Genomic DNA, 19,579 nt, shown 5'->3' on the forward strand with positions numbered 1-19,579 from the left:
AGAGATTGAATAATGGTTATGCAAAGAAACTCTCATGCCTGAGGCTCCAAGGTCTCAACTTCAATCCCCCCCACACACCACCATAAGCCAGAGCTGAGCAGTGCTCTGGTAATAAATAAACAACTGTATCTCATGAGACACTCCACTCCTAAGAAAATACCCTGGCAGAGAAAGAGATCTAAATCTCCCCCAGTCAACTCTAAGCATAGCCCCAACTAAAATAACTAGTCTTCTTCTGGAGGGGAGGGAAGCAGAGGTGTCCACTCAAGGTTCCTCAGCTTTGGTTTCTTTGTACCGTGCCTTACTTGGGAGGCTCAGCAGCTCTCGTACGCTCCTCCCTCACACACCCCTAAACTTCAGAACGAACCAGGGAGAATCAGAGACGTTAGCATCAAAGCAGAGCAAAATCCGAGGCTCTGTGTTGTGGCAGGATGGGGGTTTTTCCTCCCCCTCTAGCCCCCCCTTTTTCCTTCCTCCCCAGATCCCCCTCCCAGCCCTTCATGGGACTAAGTCTGGTACAATAGACGAAAGCGAGTGTAACAGTGTGTAGAGGTTCTACGACAGGTGTCAACAGTCACAAAGGAAAAATGTGTGTCTACTCTAACATTTCACACTCAGGCATAAGTCTCTTGGGGGGGGGGGATGGGGAGAATTGAATACAATGCCTTCACCATGGAGTCCGACCATAGGCAGAGAGGATAGAATGAAATGGGTGGGGGAAGGGGTGCTCTGGGGTGAAAAATGGGCAGAGAAGACCAGACAGAGGAGAGCTGGAATCTGTAGGGAACTTAGAGGTGACTTGATAGTAAAATAATCTCTGGGCTTCATATCTGTCAGACCAACAATTTTCTTTCTGGAGCAGGATGCTCCAGTTATATAACTAAGGAGCTAAAGTGTGGGACCAAATGAAAGGAACCACTATTGGAAATATGGCCTACTGTAGTCTGGGACCAGACTGCCTGGACTGAGTCTTGCCTCTGACACATTCTAGCATACTGACCTTGGGTAAACTTCCTCATCTGTAAAACAGGGGTGGTGACTGTACTTTTATCTACAGTGTTTACAAGGAAAGAAATTCCTATATGTAAAGCACTATGTAGTGCTACATACATCTGTGGGCTTTACTATGACATTTTTTTCTTTTTTAGATAGAGGGTAAAAGACAAATGATGAGAAACAACCACAGCATGGCTCCACAGCTCATGAAGATTCCCAGTTACATGGTGCTGCTGTGTGATGCGTGGAAGCACAGACCTGAGTCCCTGCGTGTGGTTAAGTATGTGCATCACCAGATGAGCTATCTCCTGGTCTCTGGATTTTACTGTGGCCTTAAGCAAAGCCTCTCTCTCTCTCTCTCTCTTTCTCTCTCTCTCACACACACACACACACACACACACACACACACACACACACACTTACTTTCCAACACCAACTTCAATAGAAGCTTATCATAACAATTAACAAGCACATGGTTGCAGGTTACTTGGAAAATCCGAGACTGCTACCACACTGCCTTTCTACCTTTATACAGCATAGGGTGTAGGAGTGTGTGTATTCATTAACATGCTGGCACTGAAAGTTGTTGGCAATATAGTAAGTACAAAAAGCAGATTGGCAGTTAGATTGTACCATATGATCTTATTTTTTTCTAAAATTATATATATACATATATATGTCCCTAGGAGGGTAAATAAAAAATAAGTACTAATTATGATTATCAGGGAGATTTTTATTATTGTCTTTTTTCACTATTTTCCTCCCTAATCTTTTCAAACTTTGTAAAACAGGGGAGAGCAGATACAGGAATAAAGCCCTATGTAAAGAATGTCTTTCCTTTATGATTCCTTTCCCCTACCCCCACTAGGCTGGCTTGCAGTCTTTGGGGGAAGGACTGAGTCTCCTATGAGCCCAGGAGCCCAGGAAGCTCCAGCCCTGGCTCTCAGTCTAGTTAATAACAAGTGAGGCAGTGCTGCTGGCCAGCTGCCGCATGCTGAGTCTTCCTGCTCCCTGCTGCTGCATGCTGAGTCTTCCTGCTCCCTGCTGCTGCAGGTTTCACACGCTTTCTTTTTAAAAGTCACCTGTAAGTGACCCTGACATTTTAAGCAAAGGGAAACATTTACACTCCCATCACTGAAACCTGAAACAAACAAGTCTATTTGTAGACTCTGGCCTGTGGGTAGAGACTAGGAGGGTTGAGGGCTAAGCACTGAGGGGAGGAGAGAGAACCAGGCCTGGGAACCAAGTCCAGCTTTGCCAGAAGCCTGTGTCCTTGGACAACTCAGAGACTTGGTGTCCTCACCTGGGAAGTGGGGAGGTTAAGCTAAATCCCCCCAAGCTTCCCTCCAGCTCCAACAAATGCAAGTAGAGTAAGCAGCAGAGAAGCAGAAAACAATGTTGTGCTCATGCTGATTTAGGTATTAGACCCCCACAGGAAAGACCTACATTGACAGAGAGACATCAGTGCTGGTTCACATGCACTACTGAGAAGATCAATATAAATATGATTTGGGGCCTAGCAGACCATTTTGTTTCAGAAGTTTCCTATAAATTGTGTCTATTTAACTCCTCTAATGAGTTCTTAGCAGACAACCTCATTATGGTGGTGGACTCAATTAAAACACACACACACACACACAGCAAATGTGTCTGGGCCAGAGGCGTAGTTCAGTGTAGATACAATTTTTGTATGTACAAGGCCCTGGATTTAATCCCAGTCATCAAAAAATGGGGTGGGGGGGTTTGGATATCTGGTCATTGAGGCTGATAACTAGTGACAGTCAAGGCTTGGAACCAGAAGCCTCACTTTTGGTCAATGTATGGTCTGGCCACATCATGTCACCTTCCTGGGCCCCATCATTTCTCATCTCTCCTTCACAGGGTCATCTAAAACCTCATGTGAAAGCCTGGTAGAATGGGAAACTAGGAGTTCGGTGTCAAGATACCTAAGTGCACACTCACACACACTCCAGGGTCTACCAAGCATTGGTTCTCTGTACATAGATGAGCCTATTAGCCCCTCTTGCCTTAGCTTCCTTGACTAGCAAACGAGCTGAACTGCAATGACCCAGTGCAATACTGGAGGTCAAATGAAATGATATGCATTAAGAATTTGACCATGTGTGTAATGCCAAGCAAACACTGGCAATTATCAACATGGGAAGCTCTGGGGACACTTTGAAATCATTGTGCAAATAAAGATGTGGTGATGATAATGGGGATTAATTCATTTGAGAACCAGAGGCCAGCATCTACTATGAGCACTGTGTTATTTTCAATGCTGGAGCATCCAAAAAAAAAAAGTGAAAGGAGTGCCTGACTACAGAGAGAAGTAGTAAAGAAGGAACAGGGAGATATATTTGAGAAGTACATGTATAGGATGATTGCTTAGGGGTGGGGAGGCTCTGAAAACTTTTCTTCAAGAAAAATGCCAAGCAGATCCATAGTTTCTAGAGACAACAACTCTACCATTTGGTTTCTGCCCTTGAGACCTCTGTTTCCATTACTGTGGAAGTTCCCAAGATGGAGAGGCCATCCCACGTTGTAGTTAAACAGCATGGCTATAAACGGTCAGCACAGTCAACTGTGTCAGTCACTGGGCTCTAGCATGCCACGACCTGGCTGCTTCTCAAGTCCATGCTGCCACACACACACAGAGGTTCTTAGAATCACCCCATGGGGTGCAACCTGCAATCTCTTGGCATGGAAACCTATCTGTCTAGGGCCTATCTTGACCCTGAGTCCTAATCATTTCCTTCCTTGTTTTTCAGAAACTGTTGGAAACCATTTACATATGTGAGTGCCCAGCACCACCCTGCTCCAGTGAACCATGCCGTGTTCCTGTTCAAGTTGATTTGCTAATCCAACCCCTGGAGAAGAAAGCAAAAAACACCCAACAGTCAGGTCTGTTGGAATCCACAGAGAAATAGTCTACAAGGTTAAACCCTGGGGATGAAGGAAGATAGAACAATGGGTAGAAAATGAATAGCAAGCAGAGACCAACCAGGACAGTGAGGTATAAAATACCTGAGACTATTTTCAGGAAGAGCAAATTAAAGGAAGGGTCCCAACTCCTGACCATCAACATGCCCCTGCAGTGCATAGCAGAACCCTTTTCATCACCTTAGCTACATTAGCAAGTTAATGAACAGTAGACATTATTCATTATGTCATTTTCAGCTGGTCAAATTTAATTATGCCAAAATTACATAGTAAAATGGGGACATTTTAAAGATAATTGTACAAGGGAAGTTTCTTTCCTTATACGTTAGTTTCCACCATCAGAAAGAGTCTATGGCCCTATCACTGTGAACACGCCTGTTCTCATCTGATCTCAAAAGCTAAGCAGGGCCTGGTTAGTACTTGGATGGGAGAAAGAGACTGCTATCAACCTGCGCATGCATTGTGAAGACTAAATGAGACTATGATGTCCTTTTGCCTTTAGGAATTGATGTACTGTGGTTGATATATTTGTGTGTTTTTATTGTATAATATCTGTACTGTGCCTGCATTGATGGAGGTAAAATAAACTGAACCATGAAATAAATGAGATGAAGCATGCCAACTGCCTCACACAAAACCCTGAACCAGGAGGTATTCAAACACAGTCTTTCCAAGTGCCGTTCTACTCACCTATTTAACATTGCTTACAAATCCTATCTGTTTCTTCATGGGCTTCTCAATACATGGACAAGTTCTAAAATATGTTAATATGACCTAGAATATTCAGCGTATGTATGTGAGTAAGGACTCATCAAAAGCATAATGATACCACCATACGGAAAGTACTTTAGAGTGTGTGGGGGGTAGATAGCATAATGGTTATGCAAAAAGACTCTCATGCCTAAGGCTCCGAAGTCCCAAATTCAATCCTCTGCACCAACATAAGCCAGAGCTGAGCAGTGATCTGGTTAAAAAAAAAAAAAAAAAAGTAGTTTACACATACAAAGCACAACCATAATCATGACTGTACCAGTTCTTAAGAGTAATCTAGGTCTGTATGTCTCTGCTTTATAAGAGGAAAAACTGAGGCTGAAAGGCACATAACACAGACTCTCTGACTCCATTATTTGTCAGAAATGTATTTTGTATAGCTAGATATCTTGACATTGGAGACAAACACTAGTAGATGTCCTGTCCCCTCTGTCAAATCATAACCCTTCAGCTGTGACAAACTGTAATCCTTTCATCCATCACATCTGGTTAAAATGTCCTTTCTTAGTGTCAAAACCTTAAAAATACTTCAAAGAAATTAACTAGGTTCTCCTCACCCCTAGTACTCACTCATTCAAAGGAAATACCTGGAATCTGAAGTACTGAAGACTGAAAAAAGAAAAAGAATAATTCCCAATATTTTTTAAAGAGCAAATCATGATAACACACATCGTTGTCAATTCACATGCAAACAACCCATAAAACCACATGTAAAAAGCAAGAGTTGGACCAGAGACCTTCACAAATGATGGTGCTCTATGACTTACGCAGATTCAATTCTTATTGCCAGAAAACATTAAATAGAAGAACTAAGATCACCAGACTTAAAATTTTCTACTTAAAAATAATTTTCAGTGGTCCAAGAGATAGTGCAATGGATAAAGTGTTGAACTCTTCAAACATGAGATCTTGAGATCAATCCCTAGCATCACATATACCAAAAAAAATGCTCTAGTTCTCTCTCGCTCTCTCTCTCTCTAATAAATGATTAAAAAATAAAAACTTTTTAAAAATAAACTAATTTTCAATATAAAGGCCACTCAACTGGAGGGGGTGGGGCCCACAAGGCTACATGAAGTCGGATGTGGCAAAACTCTCTAGTCAGGGTGCTCTGGGAGGAAGTGGGGCACAGTGGTTTTGAGCAGAGCTTTGTAGTCAGAGGAACCTGTTTGAGAGACCTAGTGCTGCCACTTACCTGCTATATGGCCTTGGATTTGTCAGATTAACATCAGCCTCAGTCTCCTTGTGTAAGATGGTATTCCTCATAATGTGGCCACCTCCACACCATGTGTTGAGATAACTCACACTCCAGGGCTTAGCACAGTGCCCAACACATATGAAGCCTTTACAAACCCTGCCCATTAGGATGCTGTCAGCTTTCTTGACATTCAGCCTAATTTCTTCACACTAGCTTCTGCTGCTACAACTGGATCATCAGTACAAAGTCAAATAGAATAGTAGAAGTTACCAATCTCTCAAATCAACTCTTTAATGCAAACCAAAGCATACTTAATGCTGCTACTAGGAATAGGTAGGAATTGACATATAATAGTATCAGAGCAGCACCAGTTTTGCAAGTTAAGAAACTTACATATAAATCTAGGCAGATAAAAATTAATATAGGCACACACAGAATGTGCATTGCATGGCTTCCAGTAAGATGACCTATTTTCACTTCTTGCCTCTGCTTGACTATAAAGGGTCTGCCTCCTTCCTACCCCTGCAAGGCTGGTGTGGGTCTGCTTCCTTCACACAACCACAATGAGACACTCAGCCCAATTCCTGTATCTCTCTCCAATTCAACATAGTTTTGTTGAGCTGCAGTTCCACTCCTGTGCTGAGTTCTGGGGATACTGAGAAGCACAGGAGATGGCTCTGCATTCAGGAATTCCTCTTTTTCAGCCACCAGGTTCCAGATGCTACCATGATTCCAAACAGACTTCCCTGGACAGACAACCCCACCAATGTGTTCCGGAGCTCCGCTTCCTCAGAGCCCTGCCCCACTAGGGAAAGAGAGAGACAGGCTGGGAGTATGGATTGACCTGTCAATGCCCATGTTCAGCGGGGAAGCAATTACAGAAGCCAGACCTTCTGCATCCCACAATGACCTTGCGTCCATACTCCCAGAGGGATAAAGAATAGGAAAACTATCAGGGGAGGGGATGGGATATGGAGTTCTGGTGGTGGGAATTGTATTCCTCTTATCCTATGGTCTTGTCAATGTTTCCATTTTATAAATAAATAAATTTAAAAAGAAAAGAAAAAAAAAGAATTCCTATAGGTGGTCCAGGATGTGGCGCAGTGGATAAAGCAGTGGACTCTCAAGTAGGAGGTCCTGAATTCAATCTCTGGCAGCACATGTACCAAAGTGATGTCTTGTTCTTTCTCTCCTATCTTTATAATTAATAAATAAAATATTTTTTTTAAAAAAGGAATTCCTCTAGTGAGAGAGACCCACACTTTCTGCCAGGTACATTACTAGCGAGGGTTTCCACATGGATTCCTGTTCTCAGACATGAGGATTCTAAGAGGAGACCTATAAACATGGTTCCTGCCAGAAGGACCAGTGTGTCTACCCACATGAAATCAAAAGTCAAAGCCATCTGATGTACTCTCTCTGACGTTCCTTTCTTCTACCCCTTCCAACATGGAAGTTTCTCTTCCCTCACTTAGAATCAGGAAACTAAACCTTTCCCTTTTCAGACACTTCTACCATCTGCCTTCAACAAGAAAGAGAAAAAAGAGACAAAGAAAGAAAGAAAGAAAGAAAGAAAGAAAGAAAGAAAGAAAGAAAGAAAGGAAGGAAAGAAGGAAGGAAGGAAGAAAGAAAGGGGGATGAAGGAAGGGAGGAAGATAGGTTGAGGAAACAACCAATTTGGGTGGGGGTAGATAGCATAATGGCTATGCAAAGAGACTCATGCCTGAGTCTCCAAGTCCCAGGTCCAATCCCCCACACTACCATAAGCCAGAGCTGAGGCAACCAATTTTAATGAATAACAATTCATTCTTGCTATCATATTAAGTATCCTTCCACATACACTCCCAAAAGTTGAGACTGCAAACATATTAGATAATAGTATATGGACGCACAGGCATATCAGAGGAGCTGAGTCTCATTACCTCCCTTGTTTGGTCAGAGTTCAAGCCCCCAGCTCTTGGGATGACTGCTGCAGAGAGATGGGTTCACAGGCTCTCAAGTCAAGGGGCATGGGTGACACAGAGGCAAAGACAAGTCACAGGACTGGAGATGAAACAGTCTGTGTGAAGCAGATACACCAGCTCCAAGGAACTTAGGGCACACCAGCCCCAGAGACTGAGATCCAGATTTCTGGTCTTAAACAGCAGCATGTGGAGGAGGAGGAGGATAAGAAGGGGGAAGGGGAGGAGGAGGTATTTAGAGATGAACACAGGTTTGATTTGAACCCTGATTAGGTCTATAAAGAATTGACCACATAAAATGGGGGGAAAAAAGGCTTTTTTTTTGTCAACATAATCTAATCATGTTTACTTATTCTCTGGATACAATAAGAATGGTCTGCTTTAGCTGAAAAACAAGATCAGAAGAGCAAACACAAGTAGAACCTGAACTGGAATTGGCGTATTGCACCAAAGTAAAAGACTCTGGGGTGGGTGGGGGGTAGAATACAGGTCCTTCAGAGGACCTAGTGGGAGTTGTATTTTTATATGGAAAACTGAGAAAGGTTATGCATGTACAAACTATCGTATTTACAGTCGAATGTAAAACATTAATTCCCCAATAAAGAAATTAAAAAATAGAATGGTCTGCTTTAATAAACATGAATTTGAGCAGCTCTACATTTTATTTGATTAGGTCAGTAAATGATATCCCTGGGGGCCATTCTCAGCCATTTCTCCCTCAATTTACATTATCCTCTGTTTTTAAGCATAGCAAATTATCAATATCATTTCTTTTAAGCTCTTAGATAAAATGGGGCTTGGAGGTTATATACCTACTATTTAGGAAAGTTATCTTTTATTTGTTTAATGAGAGAGAAAACTTGAGCACCAGCCTATCTTATGAGGCGTCAGGGAACAGGACTGAGGACCTCACGCATGGAAATCTTACACTCTACTGCTATGTCCCATCCCAACCATGTATAGACCTATTTATTCAGTATTTTCCTTCATAACATTTTATATATAATTTACATATAATATTTCCCTGCTCCTTGTGCTTGGAATCTGAATTTGATTTCACCCAAGTGCTTCATATTCATGAAACAGAAAGAGTTGTAAATGCCATGTTTCATGCATAGACACATTCCCAGTTTTTCTGGTTAGGTCCTAAAATTAATCAATGGTGGTGCCAAGACAGCTCAGATTGGTGCTTGAGTGAGTGAGAACAAATTTGCCAAATAGCCATTAAATAGTACTCCATACCTGCTCTCCTTTCACAAGGCCTGTGGCCAGTTAGGGATTCACAGGGTGGAAGGAAGGAGGCCAAACAAAGCATTTCCCAAAATGAAAATGAGACTTCCTCACTTTTATTCCGGGTTCTGCTGCTGTGACTTGAAGCTGTCCGATTCCCTGTCTGAAAGGTTTTCCTTCAATCTGCTTTAGAGAATGAGAAATTAGTGCGTGGTTGGGGTCTTTAATTGCAAGGTAATGATGTAAGTAAGAAACGTCTTATAATTACAGGAGAAAAATGCAGTGTTAACTATTTAAAATCATTAGGAAAGGGCGACAAGATAGCTCACTGGGAGAGTACATCTGATTTGCCACATGCACAACCCGGGTTTAAATCCAGCCCCTACTGCACTAGAAGAAGCTTTGAGGTCTTTCATTCTCTGTGACTTACTTTCTTCCTGAAAAAGTCAATCAAGAGCAGTGAAGCCCCAGCAATGATAAAAAATTAATTATTTTCACTTGTAAGGCAGAATTAAAGTAGTTTATGCTATTAAACAGCATTTATATGAAACTCTGAAGAAGGTGGTGAAAAAATGATTGCAAGAATGAGTTTGCAGTAATCTAAAATTTGATTACTGGTAAAATTTAGCAGGCAAGTAGGTTCAACAAAATTCTTATTTCAAGTGAAAACATTACAAACATATGACAGAGAATCACAAGGATATTTTACTCAGAGTGATTTATGTTGGACTACGTAGGAGAATTTTCAAGTGTGAAAACTAATCATATACAAAACTATACATCTTGTCATTTCTTAAATAAAAATTGTCTTTAAATATGTAATTCTTTAGAAAACTCACTGCATACTGCATTGTTCAAAATTATGAGAGCATCTTAGTTTTTTGCTTTTGTTTTTAATTGAAGATGAACTATTTATTACAGTTTTCCAAGTACTGGGCAAGGAGTCCATTTGTAGAGTGTACTTAGTAAAAACATCCAGTGACTAAATCCCATCAACAACTGTATCCAAAAGGAAACACTGCTTGGGACACATCCACAAAGAGCATCAACCTTTGCTGGTTCCCGTGCTTCCCTGTCCTCTGCAGTCTCTGAGGTGAGTCAGTTAAGTGCTGGGTAGAGTTCTCAGGGCTTAGAAAATCTTACACTGGTTAATGGAGAAGAACCTCCTTCTGTTGCGCCTCCTGGCTTGGTTGACAGCAGTACGGACAGCACATTCAAACACCTGCTGTACCCCCCGGTTGCTAAGCGCTGAACACTCCAGGTAGCCCTTGGCTCTCACATCCTGGGCCAGTCTCTTCCCGTCTATGGCACTGATGCAGGTGGCCCTGTGAGGGCCCATCTCTCTCTGGTCAGTCTGTGTGGCCACCACCAGCACAGGGGTGCAGGGCAAATAGCTCCTGATTTCACCAATCCACTTGTTTTTCAGGTTCAGGAAAGAGTTATGGTTGGCAACGGAGTAGCACATCAGCACCACATCTGCCTGCTGGTAGGAGAGGGGTCGGATGCTCCTGAAGGCATCATTACCAGCTGTGTCCCAGAGGCCCAAGCTGATCTGGATGCCATCCATGAAGACATCCACACCCGTGTTCTCGTACACCGTGGGCTTGTAGGCCTCTGGGAAGGTCTCAGAGGTGAAGCGCACCAGCAGAGAAGTCTTCCCAACAGCAGAATCTCCCACCAATACACATTTGATAGAACTCAGCATCTTCCCACTCTGCATTTTTGGTTATGAGTTTGGAATCCTTCAGAAAAGCACACTCAGTGTGCTGCTGAAACCAACGCCATTCACCATGGGGAATGGAAGCCAGGTAGGTTGGACAGCAATTCGTAGGCTGTCAATTTCAAAAACGTCCAAACACTGGTTTTCAACTGGAAGAGAAAGAGAAAGTGGGAAAGTGAGCCTTTCTTTTCTTTCTTTTTTAAAGTTATCATTCTATTTACTGTTTGCTGGTTTATTATAAGAGAGAAAAAAGACCAGCATGCCACTCCATCACATGTGGTGGCAGGAATCGAACAGTTTCACGATTGTCAGTTCTGTGTTCCACCAGATAAACCACCTCCAGCCCTCCCCCTGCCTTTTTTTTTTCTTCGTTTTTTGATGATGGAGATCTTCCTCATTGGCTGACTAATAAAACAAAAGCTCACCTCAGTGCAACCCTCCAATCCCACTTGTCTAACCCCTTCTCCCCCTCCAGCAAAACAAGCTTGGCCATGCCATTCCCCTCTGCCCCACACCCACAACTCCACCCAGTGAAGAAACAAAAGCTGTTTTTATCTCTAAAATCAGCCTAGTGATAAAAACACAAGCAACTGCTCTGATCACAACATGAAAAAGACCTCAATAGCTACCTGCTGTGTGAATGAGCTGTTTTCAAACAGCTCTGACTGGGCTTTCGTGCCAAGAAGCAGGGAGAGGCAACTGACAGCAGTCTCTGGGTTTCAGGGCTGATGGATCCCAGTCACCTTGGGAACTGTAAGAAAGAGAAATGTCATGAGTGATAGACATTATAAAAATACGCCTTCATTTATTAACTGGTCAGTCCTTAATCTATGTGGGAATTTGCACAGTGGTAAAAGACAAGATATTGCCAAAATTCTTAAGACTTTGTCATGGTCTTTCTCTTGAGTTTTCCCCAAAGCTGGCTACAAAGTAATGGGAAAGGCATGGTCCTTGGAGTTGTCTGCATTGAAAATCTGGCCCTCTTATCTATGCAACAACATGGCTTTCAGGAAGTTGCTTGGTCTCAGTTTATGCTTCTTATCAGTTTATGCTTCTTCAAGATAGTTGTGAATATAGGAACACCTTCTTGCAGATATTGTATAGAATAAATGATTTCTTTCAACACTTTTGAACAGTTACCTAATGTACAACATTAGAGACTCTGCTAGGCTCCTGGGTTAAATAAAATAACTTGATTAAATGAAATCATATTCAGTGTCTGTCACTTGAGTCAAGTTGAATAAACATGACGGGATCTAGATATTATGGATAGACCCAAGAGAGCTCCAGACAATGAGATCAGCCTTGGCGACAGTGTCCCATCTGTCAGTGGATGTCATCACAAGGCCAGCACAACTTTGGATAAAAGAAAGACCTTTCTGATCAAAATGTAGAGTAAATGTTTTCTGTGAAGCCTGGCCCCCTGGTCTCCCCCATTAGCCGTCTTCCTGACACAGCCTGCATAAACTAGTATGAAACAGATCCGCCTCAACGCTGAAGTTTGAAAAATTACTCCTCTAAATCCTGACATTCCCTTCCAAGACACTTTTATACTTGTCAACCCAATCTGTCAGTTCAAATAAACACAATAACCTTTGCAAATGAGCTAATCAAACAGATAATTATTTTCATGTATCTGTTTTTAAGCCACAGGGGAACTGGGTGAAATCAGTCATGTTACTTGACTTCCCTGAGTTGGTTTCTTCATAAAAATAAGAATAAGAAAAGCACCTTATTCACACAGTGATTGTAAGGATTCAGCAAGTGGAGAGTGACTTAATACAGACCTGGCATCACAAATCTACAGAAAATCATCATGCTATCCATCCCCACTGTTACTTAATTAAAAAGCCAGCAGATTACTTAGATATATGTATCTGTAGCCACATCACTACTTCATCCAGAGCCAAGACTTTTAAAGGACTTTTTTTTTTTCCACCAGGATTGGTGTCTGCAATAGGAATCCACTGCTCCTGGAGGCCTTTTTTCCCCCCATTTTGTTTCCCTTGTTGCCCTTATTGTTGCTATTGCTGCTGTTGTTGGATAGGACAGAGAGAAATCGAGAGAAGAACGAAACAGAGAGAGGCAGAGAAAAAGAGACACCTGCAGACCTGCTTCACCACCCGTGAAGCGACCCCCTTGCAAGTGGGGAGACTCCGGCTCAAACCAGGATCCTTACACTGGTCTTTGTGCTTCAGACCATGTGTACCATGTGCGCTTAACTTGCTGTGCTACCACCCGGCCCCCTTAAAGGAATTTTTAAGTTTTGTGTTGACACCAGTACAGCAGAACCAGAGTTAAGGAAAATGTACTGGTGTCAGACTTTAGGTTACTACACAAAATCTGTCTAGTGGATTAAGTAAAAGTCAAATCCATGAATGGGTATCTGAGAAAAGGAGTCAGTCAATGAGGCAAAATATAAAAATTTGGGTTCTGGGGGCTGGGCAGTGGCACATCAGGTTAAGCACACATAGTACGTAGCACAGGGACTGGCTCATGGATCCTGGTTTGAGCCCCCAGCTCCCTACCTGCAGGGTGGTTGCCTCACAAGCAGTGTATCAGGTCTGCAGGTTTCTTTCTCTCCCCCTCTCTATCACCCCTCCTCTCACAATTTCTCTGTTCTATCTAACAACAACAACAAATGGAAAAAGTGGTTTCCTGGAGCAATGGATCCAGAGTGCTGGCAGGAGGCCCAGAGATAACCCTGGAGGCAAAAAAAAAAAAAAATGGGGGTCTAACACCTATCTTGGGGAAATGTTCCTTTGTAACAATAGTCCTGCAAGTCAACATTTCCTCAATAAAGTGATGCTTAAGTTGAAAAATATTTCAGATTAATTAATTAATTAATTAATTAATAATGTCAACAAGACAGTTCTTGGACAATGTGCTACTTTGTCATAGGCACAACCCTGTTTCAAGCCCACCCTGTACCACAGTGTTCAAGGAAGCTTCAGTTCGGTAGTATCCTTCTGTTTCTCAGTCTGTCTCTCTCTCTCTCTTTTTTTTTTTTGTTATTGATGCTGTCATTGTTGGATAGGACAGAGAGAAATGGAGAGAGGAGCGGAAGACAGAGAGGGGAGAGAAAAACAGGCACAGCAGACCTGCTTCACCGCCTGTGAAGCGACTCCCCTGCATATGGGGAGCCGGGGCTCTAACCAGGATCCTTAGCCGGTCCCTGCGCTTAGTGCCACATGCGCTTAACCCACTGCGCTGCCGCCCAACTCCCAGTCTGTCTCTTTCTATCTGGGAAAAAAATATATGCCTAGAGCAGTGAAGCCCCAGTAATGACAAAAAAAAAAAAGAAAGAAAGAAAGAAAGAGGAGAGAGAGAGGAAGAAAGAAAGAAAGAAAGAGAGGATAAAGGAAGGAAGGAAGGAAGAGAAAAGGACTGAGAGATGGCTATGAAAAAGATTGAGGCTCTGATGTCCCAGATTCAATCCCTAGCACCATCATAAATCAAAGCCAAACAGTGCTCTGGTCATATATTCTCTCTCTCTCTCTCTCTCTCTCTCTCTCTCTCTTTCTCTCTCTCATACAATAAATAATTTTTAGAGTACTAGAAAAAAATGGATGGGCTGTAAAGTAGGATAGATCTAGAACTGAACTAGAACTGGCATGTGTGATGATCTTATACGAGTTTTCTTGAACTACCTAGACCTCAGTTTCCTCCTCTGTAGAGTCAATGTAAGATGATCCATATCCCAGGATCTATATCCCAGAGTGTTATGTTTAGGTGGATAAAGCTTGATCATCTCGTATAAACAATGTGTACATAGTCAAAGCAGAGAGTACTCAATAAACTATTCTTATTATTAAAACCATTAAATAAATATGAATATAATAAGGATTTGAAGTAGCATTACAGAAGTTCCTCTAATAAAGGCTATGCTGTGTATCTTATACCCAGCCATGACTACAATTTTTTTTTTCCTTGCAGCATAAACATTAAAATATAATATAAGCAAAGGAACTCTTGCCTGAGATTTGCCACTGACAGAGTTCCCGAGAGTCAGATGGGGAAAAGACTGTTCAGTCAAGTGACTTACAACCATCTCCATGTCTAGCCAGTTTGGACACTAAGGGTGTCGGACACATCAAGTCAGCTCACAGGGCCTCCATTTCCCAAATGACAAAGTGAGTAAACTAGATTAGTCTTCTCTGTGACTCTATTAAAACTGAAGCCAAAGGAGAAGCTGTTATCACCTGCCTCAGTGAATACAAAAGCAGAAGCTTCCATATTATTGCATAGCAGTCAGATGGCTGATAAGTCATGAGCGGCGTGGGCCTCAACAGATGGCTAAATATGGAGCTGGAAGAGGAGGGCAGGGGAAGAACTCTGTCCAGATGAGAGCACTATCCTAAATAGACATGGTGGATCAGCCTCAGATGGCGCCGCATATGCCAACAATGGAAAGTTAATGGCCTGGCTTATAGTGGAATTTCTCCTAAAGGGACCAGCTCTCCCTAAAAGAATCTGGGGTAAAGAACAGAAATGTATTGTTACTAGTATAACTGGTAGGGTGGCCCAATTATATGTGTCTCTGTGTGGCAGAGTTAGCAAGAATGACTTCATATAGTGACCCTTACAGGACTTTTTTAAAATCAGGACTTAATGAACCTTCCATCCCAGAACAGCACAGGTCTCTTGTGACATAATTTCATCAACTCCCTTTTCCTCATGATCTTTTCATCATCTTAATAGAACAGGCACATTCCATAAGCACTCGTGGTTTATACACAAAGATTCAAAGTGCAAGGTGTGGAAGGGAGGCTTCATCCTACAGTGGGCAGGGTGGCAAGTGCTTATGGTTACATGATTTGTAGGAATGAGGTATCTTAACCATCCCCTTTTCTGGAAAGTAACAGTAGTCAGAAGGAAAATCTGGCTGTACTTGGGCTTCAGTCCTCATCCTAATGAACAGGTCACCACTCTTTTCTCAGACACGACCTGTGCTTGACATATACATCAGCCCTACCTGGAAGAGGTCTTTGATCACTGGGCCCACTGTGCAAGAGCAGGGGTGACTTTTGTGTTGCCAAAACAGCCCCTGCACCTCTCACAGGCCATCAACACACTCCAGTGCAATGGTGGTTCCCTTGTGTTGGTCCCTCATCTGTGAAATAGGAATGTGCTTCTGGCCCCCTTCCTCACAGGTGTTAAATAAGAGTCAGGTGGGGAGTCAGGTGGTAGCACAGCGGTATAAGCACACGTGGCGCAAAGCGCAAGGACTGGCTTAAGGATCTGGGTTCGAGCCCCTGGCTCCCCACCTGCAGGGGAGTCGCTTCACAGGCAATGAAGCAGGTCTACAGGTGTCTCCCCCTCTCTGTCTTCCCCTCCTCTCTCCATTTCTCTCTGTCTTATCTAACAATGACGCATCAATAACAACAACAATAATAACTACAATAACAATAAAAGACAAGGGCAACAAAAGGGAAAATAAATTTAAAAATTTTTTAAAATAAGGGTCAGGTGGAAGGATGACGATACAGGAACAGTCTGTGCTAACACTACTACAAGGCTGTACATGTGAAAATAGTCTCGTTTGCTTCATGAGAATGGCCTTTTAGAACATTAGGGCAAAACATATGATAATTAAGGTGAATTTATAATTTTTATTAACTGGTTTTTGTTTAGGTTTTTGTTTGTTGGCTAGTCTGAGTTCAGCTGAGCTTTGTTTGAGCAGGCTTACTTCAAAATGCTGATGAAATGCTCAATAGTCTCCCCCCCTTAAAAAAAAATCTGAACCCCCAGCAGCCAGCTGCCAGCTGCCAGCAGTGGTTTGTTGTAGAAAATGCTTTTAAACATCACCCTTCCCAAAAGAACTTTGAACCAAGGACCTGTACTGTCAGTAGCCAACTCATTCTCCAAGGAAGCTGACGCCCATGAATCTAACACACTAAGATGATTAAATCATTGCCTTCCTCAGTGGCTCATGTCCTGCTAGACCCCTTGCACAGTCGAGCAAGTGTGCCACTGCAAAGGTCTTAATCAGTGTACGTGAACCCACAGATGGTGCCCTCGCTGGCCAGAAGGACTGGATAGTTCATTTTATTTATTTTTCCTGTAGGGAAAACAACACATCTCAAGAAAAATCTTAAGGAACTTAACAAAGAGAAGGCATAACCATTCCTGAACTTTATCATTGTAAATTCTTACTTGTTTTTACTCTCCTATACATACACACTTAAATGTATCTTCTAAAATCCTTTCAGACTTAAAAATATTATTTCCAATAACATCTGCACACTGGCCAGGTTTGAGCTAAATAGCTCTCCATCCTTTCAATAGTTCATCAGTGTACAACCATTCACCACTGATAACAGTGTCTTTGAATCAGCACCCACATTTCACTACAGATAACACCTTACAGTTTGACTTGTAAAATAAGTATACATGTATATATGCAACTTACATTCATATGGTGCCATTGCTACAGGGATATATTAAAAATGTGGCATTCTAGGGTAAATAGTCACTTTGTGACTTTTATTGACATTACTAGGCATCTCTAGGGAATTTGTAAGCATGCATTATTCATCAGTTGTTTTATTCACTTTATTAAAAAAAAACAACTAAGGCCTCCTGTGTGACAGGTGCTGTAGCAAATCCTGAGAAAGTGAAACAAAAAAAAAAGTTGCTTTCTTTGCAGATATTAATTCACAACTACAGAGACTTTAAGAGATGGAGAATCGGGGTTGAATTGTTATGTGGAAAACTGAGAAATGTTCCCCACCTGCAGAGGGAAAGATTCATGAGTGATAAAGTAGGTCGTCAGGTATCTCTCTCCCTCTCTATCTCCTCCTCCCCTCTCAATTTCTATCTGTCTCCATCCAATAATTAATTAATTAATTAAAAAAGAAAACAGAAATGTTACACATGTACAGATCACTAAATTTTACTGTTGACTGTAAACTATCCATTAATCCAATAAAGAAAAAAAAAAAAGAGGTGGAGAATCGTGCCTACAGTCACTTGCAAATTGAGAGCTAGAGACAGTCTACAGCTCCAGCTTCACTCACATCCCTCTCAGCCTCTTGGACCCCACCCAAGGCATCTCAGATTAAAGGAAGATCCCTGTGTGAACCTGTTAGATGCCCAGCCAGCCAGTTCCTTGCTCCAATTCTCCTTCAATAAATGAGCTTTTGATATTTTACCAGAAAAGTGTTATTTCTTGATCTGGATGCTGGTTCTACATGTGTGTTCAATTTGTGAACATTCACTAGGCTGGAGACCTACAGCCTAGTTCATTTTTCTGTCTCTGGGTTAAGCTTCAGTGGACAAATGTTTTAAACTGTCTTGCTGTGAATGCTTCAAGTAGTACTTTATCTTGTGAGAGTTGGCTGTTTAGTTTAGTTTTGTTTTGTTTTGTTTTGTTTTTGCCTCCAGGGTTATCACTGGGGCTCGGTGCCTGCAATACCAATCCACAGCTTCTGGGGCCTTTTTTTTTTTTTTTAAGATTTTTAAAAAAATATTTATTTATTTTCCCTTTTGTTGCCCTTGTTTTTTTTTATTGTTGTTGTAGTTATTATTGTTGTTGATGATGATGATGTTGTCGTTGTTGGATAGGACAGAGAGAAATGGAGAGAGGAGGGGAAGATAGAGAGGGGGAGAGAAAGACACCTGCTTCACCGCCTGTGAAGTGACTCCCCTGCAGGTGGGGAGCCGGGGGCTTGAACCGGGAGCCTTAAGCCGATCTTTGCGCTTTGCGCCACTTGTGCTTAACCCACTGTGCTACCACCCGACTCCCTTTTTTCATTTTTTTCAATTTTTTGGATAAGCAGAAGCTTGAGGAATCATTAATAGGAATAAATACATTACCCCCTCCTCCCTGTGATGTGTGTTGTCCCAACTATTTTGGCCTTTTCTATTTACTGCACCATAGACTGTGGCCCTAGTTGACTAGGGCCATATAAAGAGACTCCTGTTATTCCTTTTCTATGCTGTGTGCATAAGAAATTTCCTATCTGATGTGTTTAATTCATTCCCGTTTCTCAATGACTTAGTCAAAAACGTTATACTTAATTGTGCTTATAATAGTGTTTAAGACAAAAAGTGAAAGTCACTATAACACCTGATGTTATGTCTTTACTGTGTACCCTACAATGTATGTGATTGTTTTATTCTGCTTAGTGCCCTGACCCAGGGAGCCAAGAGACTCTCCCATTCCTGATAGATATTTAAAGAGTTAAATAAGATCCAAGCTGGGATAAGTGTAGACTTAGATCCTGCCTTTTACATGGACAAGCTTATCTGATTCCCCAGTGACTTTACAGAGGCAAACGAACTCGTTGGCCACTGTAGTACTACAAAATAGAAAGACTAGATTAATAAATAAATGATAGATAAATAAATATCATGACTATATTAATAAATAAATGATAGATAAATAAATAAAATTATTAATAAATGCAGAAAAGAGAGGCTTATGTGTATACTTGCAAGAAAATGGTGCTACTTTGTAAATGAATCAGAGATAATTGTGACAAAAGTACAGCTAGCCATGCAAGAATACACCCAGTTCCCAACAAAGATAGAGATTTTAAGATTAAAAAGACCAGCATATGGTCTAGAAGAGGAGGGATGATAGGGATATTCCAGCTTTATCCCGTGGATATGCTTATAATATGTGCTTCTAATCTAATTGTGATGCACTTGTAAGGAGGCCTCAATACAGGACAGAAAGACTGAAAATATCATAAAAGGTTAAGAAGGTGCAGAAAGTCTGAGGTAGTGCAGGTGGTTAGTGCAGTGATGCAGGCT

The 19,579-nt window shown here is 41.8% G+C and overlaps 1 protein-coding gene and 1 long non-coding RNA gene across 3 annotated transcripts in view; both read right to left on the reverse strand.

Moving 5' to 3' along the window:
• LOC132537564 (uncharacterized) overlaps positions 1 to 19,579 on the reverse strand; it is a 521,799-nt gene that overhangs the window by 282,227 nt on the left and 219,993 nt on the right. The gene's annotated exons all lie outside the window — the stretch shown is intronic.
• Positions 9,736 to 19,579, reverse strand: part of RHOH (ras homolog family member H) — a 45,013-nt gene continuing 35,169 nt past the window's right edge. Inside the window, exons 2-3 of one of the 2 annotated variants that reach the window (XM_060188155.1) lie at positions 11,449 to 11,570; positions 9,736 to 10,968 (exon numbers count right to left, since the gene is read on the reverse strand). In XM_060188155.1, coding sequence (XP_060044138.1) covers positions 10,229 to 10,819 — 591 coding nt within the window. In that variant the 5' untranslated portion in view covers positions 10,820 to 10,968; positions 11,449 to 11,570 and the 3' untranslated portion in view covers positions 9,736 to 10,228. The remainder of the gene's footprint in view (positions 10,969 to 11,448; positions 11,571 to 19,579) is intronic. The other variant, XM_007526988.2, reaches the window with a different exon arrangement.

Source organism: Erinaceus europaeus, chromosome 3 (assembly GCF_950295315.1).
Source record: "Erinaceus europaeus chromosome 3, mEriEur2.1, whole genome shotgun sequence".
Lineage (NCBI taxonomy): Eukaryota > Metazoa > Chordata > Mammalia > Eulipotyphla > Erinaceidae > Erinaceus > Erinaceus europaeus.